Raw genomic sequence first — 13,430 nt, 5'->3', positions numbered from 1 at the left:
AGAAAATAATTAGCAAATAATTAACGCGACGCAAAATCTTATCGAAACTGATATGGGAAAGTAGGTGAAGGTTCATTCTACGACCTCCAGTCACAAATGTTAATGAGTCATTCGTGAGAGTCGTCTTATTAAAGGAGTTTGCATCGATTGCGCAATCTTAGCGTCGGCCATTGTGCGTCTTTGTCTATCCCCGCCAAATTATATGTCTATCCTTGTCGGATACCTTCTTGGTCGTCATGCTTCGCGCGTACGTACCAGGGACTGATGAGATGCTTTTTCGAAGTAGGTGGCTTGAGGAATGCTAGCTCTGTCCTTGTCGCGCACTATCTCTGTCCTTGTCTTACACATTACGGGTATAGGGAGAAACTTTCCAAATTCCACCCCACTAGATGGCGCCACCGCTCGCTATCTGTATCCTTGTCGCACACTCGCACTGTCCTTGTCTTACTCATTATTAACATAGATAAGGAAAACGTTCAATCTTAAAGGCCGCTGTCACACTTGCGTGATCTTTTTCTCACTCTTAGAAGCCTAACTTATCGTTATGAAGGTATGATTTAATAATTTACGTTGCACATTCTGGCACCTGGCAAGTGTTACAATGCATTTTGCGCGTTAAAAATTGATGATCTCTTCCAAAAATAAGTACTTGTGAACAATTTTATTAGGCATTACCCGCGTTTCGTAATTTCTCTGTTAATCACAACACTGGACCCATCGGCGGTCAAGTATTTTTGATCGGTAATTATTAAAACGTGATATCTGGTGATAACTTATCGTTAAATATGATTTTCTTGTACTAATTCCACAAGGATTTATTGATGTATTTCGTAAGGGTTCAATAAACATGAAACGACACGAAAAAGTATCAAGAAAGCCACTTATAAAAATTTTATTGTGCGATCGTTGTCTGCATTTTACGATGAGAATATCGTTATGGCAGGATTTAATGAATTTTCTGGGATCGTGAAAGAAATGAAGATACAATTTTTTTAAACGTTTTGCATTTATTATAAATTACAGAGAATCGTAAACATCGAGACAAGCTTGTAAAATCTGTTATCTAGACAGCAAACACATAGATCTCGGTTTGAATGCAGATCGTATAGCAGCTCGTCAGCGGCGCAGATTTATTTTGTTCCCTGTGACAAGAACGAGGAAATAAAAAATATTAAAAGTGATTAGAATCCGTTGTTATCACCCACGATACAAGACGTGTATGTAAGACACTGAGGCAACAGAAAGCTAATTTCTAAAACGACACTTGATCGAATCCACCATGTCCGATATAAGTGTAACCGGTTAGCTCTCGAACGCCACCTTAACTGCGCCGTAGCACCGTGATTGAACGTAGAGAGAGACACACGCTATATTTGTATCTGCCATTTTGCAACTGGTAAACAGGCGCGGGTCTTTCAGTCGAAATTGTTGCACGGGAAACACACTGAATGTAAATCGATCGCGTGTACAGCGGTACGGTTTGGGATCGTACTACGATTGATCGAACGAATGGTTCTGAGCTTGATTCCTGTCGTAGTCGGAACGCGGAATCCACAAGAGCAGATTTCTCGGTTTTCTTTTTTCTACTTTACCGTCTCGGCCGATCAGTGACTCATAATTCCACGGTAATGACATTTGTGTCCCACGCGACACTCGCTCTACGTTTCACTTGCTAGTGCTTTTTCAAGGTCTTCCGTATTTATATGCATCGTAAAGCGACTCGGTTTTGATGCGCCCACACGAGTTTCTCGGTCGTTTCATTCAATATTCACACCGATAAAAGACAATCCTTTTTCTGTTCGATCGAAGAACCGCGGGGTTTACGTCGGACAGTTTGTCGCTTCGTCTTGTGTACCATTTAACGATCCACGTAAGTCTCCTGCTTCATAAGTATTTTTGCAAACTAAACGCTGTCTTACACTTACTACGCGTAATGCGATTCGCTGGTGTGTCATTTTGTGAGTGTACTCGTATCTCGATTTCGCGACACGTTCATCCTTTTGTAATTAATTTATTATTAGTATTATCACTGTGAAGTAGGTTAGATTGACGTTGCTCTGATTTTCGTGAGGGTATATACGTACATCCAGTGGGTAATTGCATTTATTCTCTCTTTATTCTGTTTTTTTTTTCTTTTACACTTTTGGCTAACGAAAGCAATGAAACTTTCACCGCGACGGGTATATACTCAGCGACGAGAGCATAAATGTCTTATCACAAGCTATTCATGAATTGGACAAATTCTTGAGTATAAATTAATCTGTTTTGTTTATAGGATGCTCCAATGCTATTGATAAAATAGAATATATCGTACCTGTCATTTGCTTTCAAAACAACAACCTGAAATTTGAGCAATAAAATTGGAAATATCTGAAAAATGATGGACATTGACCCTCCACAGTTTGTGTCTAAGGATGATGAAGTCCGGTATTGGAAAGATCTTGCTAATCAATTACATAGAAGGTAAGTTAACGTTAAGATATTATTTATATTGTTTATATGTTCGTATTAAGCAATTCTGAGATGACCAAGGATTAGAGTTATTACCAAAAGATAAAAGCTCTTGTTTTATTATTATAGAAAAGAAGACACAGAAAGGGAATTGGAAGAGTTTCAAGAAAACTCACAATTGTTAGAGAAAGAATTGGAAGCATCTTTGGAACAAGCGGAGAAAACTAGTAGAGAACTACGACAACGAAACATTAGATTAGCCACAGAGGTGGAGCAATTGAGAACAAGATTAGATCAACAAACAGCAGATTGTTCGATGTTTCAAGGAAAGGCTCAAGATCTGCAAGCACAACATGATCATTTATTGAAGTATATAAGGGAATTAGAACAAAAAAATGATGATTTAGAAAGAGCTCATAGGTATTTAATTACTTGCATCCTCTGTGATAAAAGTAAGAATATGAAGTATCACAATTTATTTAACTTTTTAGGATAAATAGGGTAACAGAAGAGGAGATAGAAGCTAAACTTAATTCAGCCATTGAAAAGAATGCTTTGCTGGAATCAGAACTTGATGAAAAAGAAGGCCTAAAAGTAATAGTACAGAGATTAATGGATGAAATTAGAGGTCAAATGAATTACTGATCAAATTTAAATAATTACCGAATAACATGATTCTACTAGAGTGCTCATTGTTACAGATTTAAAGCAGGAGATTCAAGTTCAAGAAAGACATCAACCAGATAATGATAAATCTGCTGATAGAGTTCGTAATCATGTTGATAGTAATAAGCTACAAGTTGAATTGGAAACTCATATATCATCTACCCCAATAGTACAACAATCCATATCTCCAAGTAATACAACTTCACCACTAAAAAGTAAGATACATAATACGTTTCGTAAAACTAAACGCATGTTTTGCTTTGGACCTAAAAGATGATCTTTAATATTATCAATGTCAAGGACCAACGAGAAAAATATTAATATCTAACAAATCAATGCAATTACGAGCAATAAATGGATGCAAAGTTTCATTATAATTGCCTTATCGAAACACAATTTATATTTTTTGTATACAACTTAAAATTTCTCCTTCAGTGATTAATAATTTATTTATCAATATTTTAAACTTATTAAAACATTTTGCTGAATCTAACTTTCATGCTTCATTAACATACTTGAATGTGCTTTAATTAATTTCATCTTTCTGTGTGTGTATATACATATACAATATTGTTATTAATGAAATAAAAATTATTTTAACAAACTTGTTCTTTATTTTAGTTTCTAAAAAATATGTTGTGCATCCAATTTGCATGTAGACTATTTTTTTTTTCTTTTTATGTGAAAGTATCATACCATTAAATAGCTGAATTTTCTATAAGTTTGATATTTTATTATTATGTACCCGTAGTAACTTGTGTCTTTTCCTGTTTGTAATTAGTTGGAAACAGAATGGTAGGGGGTGTAACTGGGAACAACAATAACAATAATAATGTGAATCCACCATTGGCTCCATGCACAAGAATATTAGCGATGAGTATGATCGGTGACCTTATGAGGAAAGTTGGAGTAAGTATTTTCTTTACTATATATATTAAAAGCGTTTTATATGTCGAGTACAGTTTGACATAAATTGAAATAGCTTGAAGCATGGCTTGTATCCCTTTAAATGTTTAGAGTTATTATCAGTTGCCGTAAATTATATTTTTTTGTACTAGGCAGCTGTGAATCACATGGCACAAATTTCTTTATTTTTTTTTTATTGTCAGTTTTGAGCACTAGATTAAAATGCATTTAAATGATTTGAAAACTAGTACATTAGTCTATGATATTGGTAGTGTGATGTAGCTGGTGTTTTGGTAGCTTGACAGGTGGGTCTGCATGGAGTGTAGGAGGGTAAAGTGCACTTGTCTGGGTGGGAAAAAAACAGTGTCCACTACACCCACTGATTTACCATCTGTCCAGGCTCATACACCTACTCAATGTATACGACAACAACCCAGATCAACCAAGTGCTGACCAAGCCTCCATGATATTTCACCGTTAAATTATTTTCCACATTCTTATGACACAGGTCTTTATGTAGATTGTTTTGCTTTGTATTTCGTTCTTTTATTGTACATACACGCTATTTTCCTGCTTTCCTGCCCAATTGTCCTACATGTAAGTAGTAACACTGATTGTAGATATACGTGTAATTTCTATGAGAACTGTACAAGTATGGACAGGTAGCAGAGACATATTTATAAAACCAATATGTATTAATAACAATTGTTTAATCAACACAGGCGTTGGAGAATAAGCTAAACACATGTCAAAATCCATCTCGAGAGGATCAAGCCGTCCGTGATCTCTACAGGTAACATTAGAGCAACGTTATAATGTTGAAAAATTACATCATTATTCCGTTACCTTTGTGCACTGCGTGTACTTGTAGTAAATGGTATCATGTATCAATATTTGCATTGTAACACATTTTTGTAACGAATTATCGATAATTATTTTCAACAATCAAAGAATTAATAAATTATTTTTAGTACAGCAGCGCCCTTTTATGAAAGGGCTCTTGATAAATTTATTATTGACAGTGATAAAAAATGATACATGATAATTGTTAAATTAAACGTACTTATTTAGTTTTATATTCACTCTTTTACATATGTAGTGCTTCCTGTGTGAATGCTAAAAACACAAATTTGTGTATAATCAAGGCCCCCAATGACCCCAGTTTCACTAGTGTTTTAGTCTCTGAAAGTTCAAAATATTTCATAAGACTGCATTACTTTTTGTATAGCCCGTCTTCTCGCTTGTGCTACTAATTTAGGTAGTGCAACCTTCTTTTTTTGCATTGCCTAAGGCGTCTTGCGTCCTAGTTGTTAGTACATCTCTGAGAGAAAGCGATCAAAATTAATCAGTACCACAATAGGAAATAAGTTGAAATTTTAAGATTTTGTATTAATTTTTTGAGTTCTTTTTAACGTGACTTAATACTTCCAGTTCCATAATCGTACTTTGTTATTCATCACATTTTAATATAGGTGTAGGTGAATATAGAATTGCATTTAATTGTTGAACTTACTTTTGTGATACAAAAAACGTTTCTTTTAGTTTAATAATACTTGACGCGGTCTCAATAATTTAAATTTGAAAATCTTTCTATTGTTAATAATAGGATTAATTAATAATAAGATTAAGAAAACTTGAAATGCTCAATACATAAAATTATTGATGAATTTATTACAAAGAATTATTGGGACCTTTGTTAATTTAGATTAATACTCGCTTGACCGTTCCATTTAATCTCTAAGTTAATTATTAGTACTTTATCTCAAGGATTATTGTATTTCACAGTTTAAATCGAATAATGATAATTACCTGACATTGTTTACCCACATCTACACAATGTTTCTGTCTGTTTAAAAGTGTCTCACTTTTTAAATGTAATTTAAGTACGTTTATGTTATTGTGAAGCTTTTGTGAATATTAGATTGAGCCAATAGTCTGTTGTAATGTTATAAATTTTTATAATTTCACTTTTGCTTATAAGGTGAAAAATCTGAATACGTGGCAATGTAATTGCATTTGTAAATAACATATATATGCATATTCAGAGTAATGGCTTGTGCAATGGTAATAATAGATGCATATTTGTTATAAAGCTTACATACGTACATTGAGATACTTGAATAACATTAACTGTTAGCTTATTACAACAATTATTATGATAATACTGATATCCTGAATGCGACTGGATAATTTATAGAAAAAATAATGGCTCGATCTATGTTATACATTTGAATGTTGACCTCTCATGCTTAAAATTTATGCTCCTGTAAACTTTCCATTTGTAAATTTATTTTTGAAATTCGAGAATTATGTTCTTAAAGAACTTCACATACAGCATCAAAGGGATCAACACTCATTGCGCGATACAACGTCAGTTGTTGCAATTTATAATGTTCTTCCTGCATGAGATGTATATGTCATTTTTATATCTTCTGTCAGTAATGTTCATTCTGTGTACACAATAAAACCATCCATTACATATGTATATGTATATATGTATATACATATATGTTTGGATTAGGTATTCTAAATTGCACAATATAGAACTTGTGTTTTGTCAGTTTCATGTAGTTCATGCATTAATATTAACTATTTAATGCAAATAAGGCTTACCTTGAAGAAGCAAGTATTATGAATTGCAAATTGTCGAGCATTCTTTTACTCGTCTCAATATGCATGTTGTACAGTCTATGCACAATTCATAAATGTGTACAGCATTTCTCAATCTTTTACTATGCTCTTAACATTGCAGCTACCTATGTGCAGTTTAAGGTATTAAACAAAATCGTAACAAGGTAGCAAAAATCTCAGCTGAACTCAGATGAATCTCAGATGTATACGTATATAGTACGCACTTATGAACAATAGAATGTGAAAAAACAATATTTGGACGATTGGGAAGCGCTGATCAACTTTATATCTATTCAATTCACAAATCACAATTATCAGTGTTCAGATGGTAACAAAAGAATATTGAATTTTTTAATTAGGACTAGGCGGCAGGTACGAGGCTTTGCCTCTGGCAACAGCAACCACATTCGATTATAAACAACGGATAATATAACAACAATACATTTTTACTTCGTACAACATACATGCTTCAATTCCTGTTAAATCGCTTTAATTCTGATTCAAATTTCAATTATTAATTTATTATGAGTTCATGGTTAAACGAAAATTTTTATTTCCATCACATTATTTATTATTTATGTTTAATAATTATTTAATTCCCCCGACGAAAATCAGCGAATTTTAGAAGTTATTATTTACTGTTTGTTATTATCGTAATTTAAAAATATGCTTAGCAATGATATGAATAAATTTTGTAAATATTCTGATATAAGTATAAAGTTGATGACGTGATAATTGTAGACGTGTAGTACATTTAAGTTCTGTAGATATTCACAGATGATATTAAGTAAATAATTTGTGAGCTCTTATTTCCAGTACATAATTTTAACACGATTAAATGTTTTGACACAATTTAGGAACATTGCGATACTGTAATATCCAGTGCAAATTTAGCTTCTAGAGTAAGTTAAGGTATATGTCTATTTTTAATAACAAATGAATTTTCTCCTGCATCGTAAAGTAGTTCAATTTTATACTTCAGACTGTAAAAGCTACAGGTACTAGACATTTTAATATAATTTATGTGCTTTCATGCCACTTGCATAATTTTAAATAGTTTCAGATCTCTGAATATTTATACAAAGTAGAAAACATACTAACACTGCTAATTAGAATGTATTATCTAATAAGGAGATTGTCAGTCCTTACTAGACTTCGCTTAAATGTATAAGAATAAAAATTATTCAAATGAAGTTTCAATTGTATCGTTAATACCAAACTGATTGTAAACTGGACTTTCAAATAATGCTGAAATCCAAATAATAGCAATTAATAGAATATTTATAACGTAAATTTGTAAAAGAAAATTGAAATATTTGTAAAATAAAAATATTGTAAACAATCTTCAAATTACTTGCATTCAAATTCTTCAAGTTTATTCTATCCATTAATTTGTAGAGTGGTGCTTACCTACAAGAGACAAAGGTAAGTTAACTTTATTTTGAAGATTTATTTATGAAACTTTTACCTTTACACGATGAGTACTTGTTGGTTGATTTCTATGTAATTTTCATACAACTGAAATTCTAGCATAGTAACACTACTTTGAATCCCTATAAAGAAACTGCCTTACTTTCTAATGCAGAGGGTTTTGCTATGTATTATACCAATAATCACAATGATGGTGTTACGTGCTGATATAATTACAAATACAATAATCAGATCAAAATGAAAAAAAGAATGGTCTTTTTATGTTTTAGAGTATTTGCAGATTTGTCTCTTTTTTTGTTGTTTTATTTAAATTTTTGTATGAATTTTTATTTTATAATTAGAGTGTAAAATGATAGAAAATGTGAATTAAGTTAAAAGACAAGAATTATCATCTGCAATTAATTATTTTTGTAAAGTAATGCAGCCTTTGTGTGTACATAAAACAATGCCAAAAGGAAAGACTACAAACGTACTAAAAATAGTTTGTAACAATCTGCATTGATTTAGAAGAGCTTCAAAATCTATGCACCTATCATAAGGATGAACTTGTACGTTTTTTGTGGAGTACAACATAATACATAGTCTGGAATGAAAATGCTCCATCCAGGATTGTTATGAATGATAATAATTAATAATAGTAGTAGTAGTAGTAAATGGTATGTATGGGAGTTACATATTATTTAAGCACGCTCGCCACGGATTCGCCGGGCCAGCTGGATATCCTTGGGCATGATTGTTACACGCTTGGCATGGATAGCACACAAGTTGGTGTCTTCAAATAAACCAACCAAGTATGCTTCCGATGCTTCCTGTAAAGCTCCAATCGCTGCACTCTGGAAACGCAGATCGGTTTTGAAATCCTGTGCAATTTCACGAACCAGTCGCTGGAAGGGTAATTTTCTAATCAGCAACTCAGTCGATTTCTGATATCTTCTGATTTCTCGAAGAGCGACAGTACCAGGCCTGAAAATCATTGCATTTTATATATTTTGTGCATTCTTTATATAAGCTGTGTTGTACAATAATTAAAGCAACAAATTATCATGGCAATATAAGTTACTAATACTACAGACAATCTAATTTTCATGAACAACTGACCTGTATCGATGTGGTTTTTTTACACCACCAGTAGATGGGGCACTCTTACGTGCTGCCTTTGTGGCAAGTTGTTTACGAGGTGCTTTACCTCCAGTTGATTTACGAGCTGTTTGCTTAGTACGTGCCATGATTTAAACTGAAACAATATTAATTTAAATTATGGTAAAACTACTTTGAAATGTTTACGTTCAGAATAAATGATTTCTTATCAAAAATATTTCTTGATATTCGCTCCACTTTTCTAAAACTGGCTTGAAATTGTTTATAAAGTCAAAAACAATAATACAATGTATTCATGGTTAACAGAGAATCGTTTATTCCTAACACTAGTATTTATCGAAAATAACCACATTCCAAACACAACGGATCACCATAAACATCACGTTCAAGGAACGCGGGAAAACTATTTTGAAGATTGCCTCGATATTCTGGAGTAAATCAAGCTTCAGAGTGGGAAAAGAAAGATAGTGGGGAAAGTAGAGGTGGGGGTACGGTCCGTTGCTGTTCATACGAAGGAACCGCGCACCGAGGAACGCTGCGCATTGCGCAATGCACAAACTTTCGTTCCTTCTGCATCGACGCGAAAAAAAAATCACGCTAACATGAAAAATATATCATTCTAATTGACACGGTTGTCATACAGCTCGATTATTCTTTTGTTCACAAGATAATCCATCGGCAAATACAACTGAACGAATGACACTGGCGGCGAAACAAGCGGTGAGCGTCGGCTGCGAGAGAGACTTGGGAACGATTCCCTCCACGAACGTCAATTGCAAAATGGAGGCAACACGACAGTACGTTGCGTTCTGATGTAAAAACTTGAATTTTCCAACACTTTTCATTCTTCTTAATGCAACACTACACTCGCCGCGTGTCCGCTAACACTAGTAATTACACGTGACCGATCATGATGTACAATTTCAACGAGTTTACGTACCACTTGAAGGAAAAATTCTACGAGAAACGAGAGCTAGCACTATGCGTTTCCTTGTACTTCGATGGCAGTGGACGCTCTCCCGAGTCACTACTCCCTTGTCCCTACCCCCTAGAAATTAAATCGCGAGAGGCACGTAAGCCCGCGGTGCGGTGCATCCAATCGGATGTCGGATAGCAGCTGAGCCTCATAGTGTAGGGCACGCTATTGGCTCAGCCTCCTACGCCTAGAAGTCGAACCGAGAAGAACACTGTCAATTGTAATATACATGATACTGCTCTCTCAGCAACCTCGTTTTACTTGCAATAATTGCCTTTCCATCGTCATCGAAAATGTTACGGTCGATAGTCGGTTAATCGTGCAAATATTTACAGTCAGAATCGAAGTAGCCAATGAAAATTTCTGTTATAATAATTGACGCTCGAATTTATCTGTTTGTACTTATGTTTACTGAATAGAAATATCGCGTCTTTATTCGTGCAATTCTATTAGCAATGAAATTGATTGTTTGCTGGAAAGTTCCAGAAAATACACGATGCCTGTAAAGTGCAAGAAAAAATCATATGATTACAGCATTCCCGTAGCTGCAAAGTATTCATTTTTTATCATTCTTTACCGAGTATGAAATTCACCGAGCTGGTGAATTGCTGTTTTCAAGATCAAGTATTCTCTCGCGTTTTACAGCCGAAAAAAGTAGACGCCATTGCACGCTTCAACATAAACATTGTGGCGTGCGGATTCAACAGTATTATTTTTGAAACTAAAAAAATTCAATACTGAAGTAGATTCGGTGGATGAAGAATTTTGAAATTGAAGCAATTCAGTAATGTAGATTAAATTATGTCTAAAAGTAGGTCGTGTAAATAAATACTTGTAGCATTGTAGCTACGTAAATATGTGTGCTATATGCGTATTTACGACATCAGAAATAGTAATTTAAGTTAATAGCAAATTTTTTCTCGACTATTCATTATATTAAAATATATGATTAATTAATTATTCAAATTCGTGGAAGAGATGACGTTCCAAATTAGCTACGAAATAAGTGATTCATCCTTATCTTCTTTCCATTTAATAACAAAATTATGACTAATACTGACTAACGATTTCGAAAATTGTTACATTATCAATTACTTTTTTTTTGCTGTACAGATAAAACTTATGCAGCTTTTGACTATTATATATGCAAAATAAATTAAAATACACTCACAATAATAATAAATTTTGCTCATTATTAGAATTGGACATTTTATGTACACTTATGTAAAGACACAGATTAATAAAGATTACCTGTACCGAATAATGTATTTCAAAATTTTATATTTTAATACATTTATGAAAAGAAATGTACATCTTCTGTTATGAATTCAAGTTACGTTTATTACAAATTTCTATACATCAATTAAAAAAGGCTGTAAACTATTGATTACTCTTATTATTATACTTACTAAAATAATAACACATTAATCGAGATTGATCTATACTTTCATGGTCACAGATTCTTTAATTCAAATAAAATGTGACATGAAATATAAATGCAAACCAATTCTGATACTTCGACAATGCAAATACAACTACGACGAATAAGTCTACGGCACTTTTAGTATATAATTCTATAACATTATAATTTCCTAGTTTCTAGTACGAAGTGGTATAGTGTTATTTGGATCTACTTAAACGTGAGATTCATTTTACAAAACACTTTAAATTCAGTCTATTGTAAAATAAGTTCATTCAATAATAAAAAGAACAGTACTAATGATAAAGGAAACACAGTAGTGAGAGTAACTAACTTCTTCTGCAAATATATTAATTCTACATACATTTAATTGCTTTCATGTCACCCATTTTACTTATTGCAATATACAAAGAGAAAGTATTAATTACGCAAAGTGTTCTTACTATCTGTTATGAACTACATACTCTGATCTGTGCCTTTTTCTATTTCTCTATTACTAAATCATAAACATGTTCGACTATCCTACGAAATATATTTAATAGATATACTTTATCTCCCGCATCCTATCTTTCAAAGAGCTTGGCAGTGTCAATTAGAGTAATGATTTATGAAAACAACACAACTATAATGAATTTGATAGCGTATGAGAACGTCCAAAAATGTGACAAGAATGAACTTGATTAAAGAAACAGTTAAAAATTCTGAGTTATAGAATGCTTAAGCACGTTCACCGCGAATTCGTCTCGCTAGCTGAATATCTTTAGGCATAATTGTGACACGTTTTGCATGAATTGCACACAAGTTTGTGTCTTCGAACAACCCGACCAAATAAGCTTCCGAAGCTTCTTGTAAAGCTCCAATCGCTGCACTCTGGAAACGCAGATCGGTTTTGAAATCCTGTGCAATTTCACGAACCAGTCGCTGGAATGGCAATTTTCTAATCAATAATTCAGTGGACTTCTGATATCTTCTGATTTCTCTCAGCGCCACAGTACCAGGCCTGCAGTACAATTAATAATAATTAGATTTCCAATAATACCTTATGACAATGCTGTATATTCAAATTCTAAAAAATATTTTTACCTGTAACGATGAGGTTTCTTTACACCACCCGTAGAAGGTGCGCTTTTACGCGCAGCTTTGGTTGCAAGTTGTTTTCTAGGAGCTTTACCTCCAGTGGATTTACGAGCGGTTTGCTTAGTACGCGCCATATCTACAAAAGTCCGCTACAACAATTGTGAAAAAAATTGTGAGAATATTGTAAATTGTACATATCATTAGCTTTTCATAAGTACGTAAACTACATAAAAAAAATAAACAAATGAACAAAATCAATGTTGTTACGAAATTAAGAAATATTGTAATTTTACAATTGATCGTATACACGCTTAGGTATACACTAAATCAATAAGTACATAATAAATTACAATTAACGTAAAATAAACTACGGTTTCCCTCCAAAAGCGAAGACAATAAACAAAATGGTGGATAGTATGCTTGTGATTCTGTTGCGAGTACGAATTTTATACATCACGAAAACTACCGTACTTTCCGTTGAAATGTATAAAATTAGTTGTAATTCATCAAGGCGAACATCAACATTGACATAATTTATATATATTTGATTACAAAAGATAGTTAAACGTACCTAACGATTAGCCGCTTTAAAAGAGAATCACCTCCCGTACAAGCTGTTTCGTGCGATGATGTTAACTGATGTCTGTCGGTTAATGTTTTTAAAGAAACGTAGTTTGGTCCTATAGAAGATGGGCGACAGCATTGCACTCAGATACACATCACGGGATTGGCCGTCGTTTCGTAACACCGATTCTGATTAGTCAGATTTCTACG

General features: G+C 33.3%; 3 protein-coding genes across 12 annotated transcripts; 1 reads left to right on the top strand and 2 right to left on the bottom strand.

The window, feature by feature from the left end:
- Positions 1–449: 449 nt before the first annotated feature.
- On the top strand, positions 450–8,335 carry nudE (Nuclear distribution protein nudE). 10 transcript variants are annotated; one of them, XR_004234751.2, is made up of 9 exons: positions 1,632–1,870; positions 2,276–2,463; positions 2,581–2,871; positions 2,943–3,079; positions 3,153–3,332; positions 3,899–4,026; positions 4,321–4,531; positions 4,746–4,816; positions 7,014–8,335. XR_004234751.2 is itself a non-coding variant. In XM_031973791.2 (8 exons), the coding sequence occupies exons 2-8, from the start codon at positions 2,378–2,380 to the stop codon at positions 7,069–7,071; spliced, it is 951 nt and encodes a 316-aa protein (XP_031829651.1). In that variant the 5' UTR covers positions 1,632–1,870; positions 2,276–2,377; the 3' UTR covers positions 7,072–8,335. The 10 variants fall into 10 exon arrangements, 1 of the variants encoding a protein (XP_031829651.1); XR_004234753.2 differs by lacking the exon at positions 1,632–1,870 and adding an exon at positions 450–550 and having other exon boundaries at positions 4,746–8,335; XR_004234754.2 differs by lacking the exon at positions 1,632–1,870 and adding an exon at positions 1,029–1,625 and having other exon boundaries at positions 4,746–8,335.
- LOC116425724 (histone H3.3A) lies at positions 8,085–10,292 on the bottom strand. Its single transcript, XM_031973793.2, has 3 exons — positions 10,124–10,292; positions 9,184–9,319; positions 8,085–9,048 (listed from the first exon to the last, which is right to left on the bottom strand). Exons 2-3 carry the CDS (start codon positions 9,309–9,311, stop codon positions 8,766–8,768), a joined length of 411 nt encoding a protein of 136 aa, XP_031829653.1. The 5' UTR covers positions 9,312–9,319; positions 10,124–10,292; the 3' UTR covers positions 8,085–8,765.
- A 1,050-nt stretch (positions 10,293–11,342) lies between these two features.
- On the bottom strand, positions 11,343–13,379 carry LOC116425725 (histone H3.3A). The gene is made up of 3 exons (XM_031973794.2): positions 13,228–13,379; positions 12,663–12,805; positions 11,343–12,579 (listed from the first exon to the last, which is right to left on the bottom strand). Exons 2-3 carry the CDS (start codon positions 12,788–12,790, stop codon positions 12,297–12,299), a joined length of 411 nt encoding a protein of 136 aa, XP_031829654.1. The 5' UTR covers positions 12,791–12,805; positions 13,228–13,379; the 3' UTR covers positions 11,343–12,296.
- Between the last annotated feature and the right edge of the window lie 51 nt (positions 13,380–13,430).

The sequence above is a fragment of the Nomia melanderi genome, chromosome 14 (genome assembly GCF_051020985.1).
Source record: "Nomia melanderi isolate GNS246 chromosome 14, iyNomMela1, whole genome shotgun sequence".
NCBI classification, from domain to species: domain Eukaryota; kingdom Metazoa; phylum Arthropoda; class Insecta; order Hymenoptera; family Halictidae; genus Nomia; species Nomia melanderi.
The sequence above is the reverse complement of the archived record's forward strand: the minus strand, read 5'-3'. Positions and strand labels throughout refer to the sequence as shown.

Bases quoted from the DNA above. Each gene is read 5' to 3' on its own strand.
- LOC116425724 (XM_031973793.2), bottom strand. From the start codon at position 9,311: ATGGCACGTACTAAGCAAACAGCTCGTAAATCAACTGGAGGTAAAGCA. The intron at 9,049-9,183 runs GTCAGTTGTTCA...AATGATTTTCAG, and splicing joins AAAAAACCACATCGATACAG to GCCTGGTACTGTCGCTCTTC.
- LOC116425725 (XM_031973794.2), bottom strand. From the start codon at position 12,790: ATGGCGCGTACTAAGCAAACCGCTCGTAAATCCACTGGAGGTAAAGCT. The intron at 12,580-12,662 runs GTAAAAATATTT...ATTGTACTGCAG, and splicing joins AAGAAACCTCATCGTTACAG to GCCTGGTACTGTGGCGCTGA.
- nudE (XM_031973791.2), top strand. From the start codon at position 2,378: ATGATGGACATTGACCCTCCACAGTTTGTGTCTAAGGATGATGAAGTC. The intron at 3,080-3,152 runs GTCAAATGAATT...TCATTGTTACAG, and splicing joins ATTAATGGATGAAATTAGAG to ATTTAAAGCAGGAGATTCAA. The intron at 3,333-3,898 runs GTAAGATACATA...GTTTGTAATTAG, and splicing joins TACAACTTCACCACTAAAAA to TTGGAAACAGAATGGTAGGG.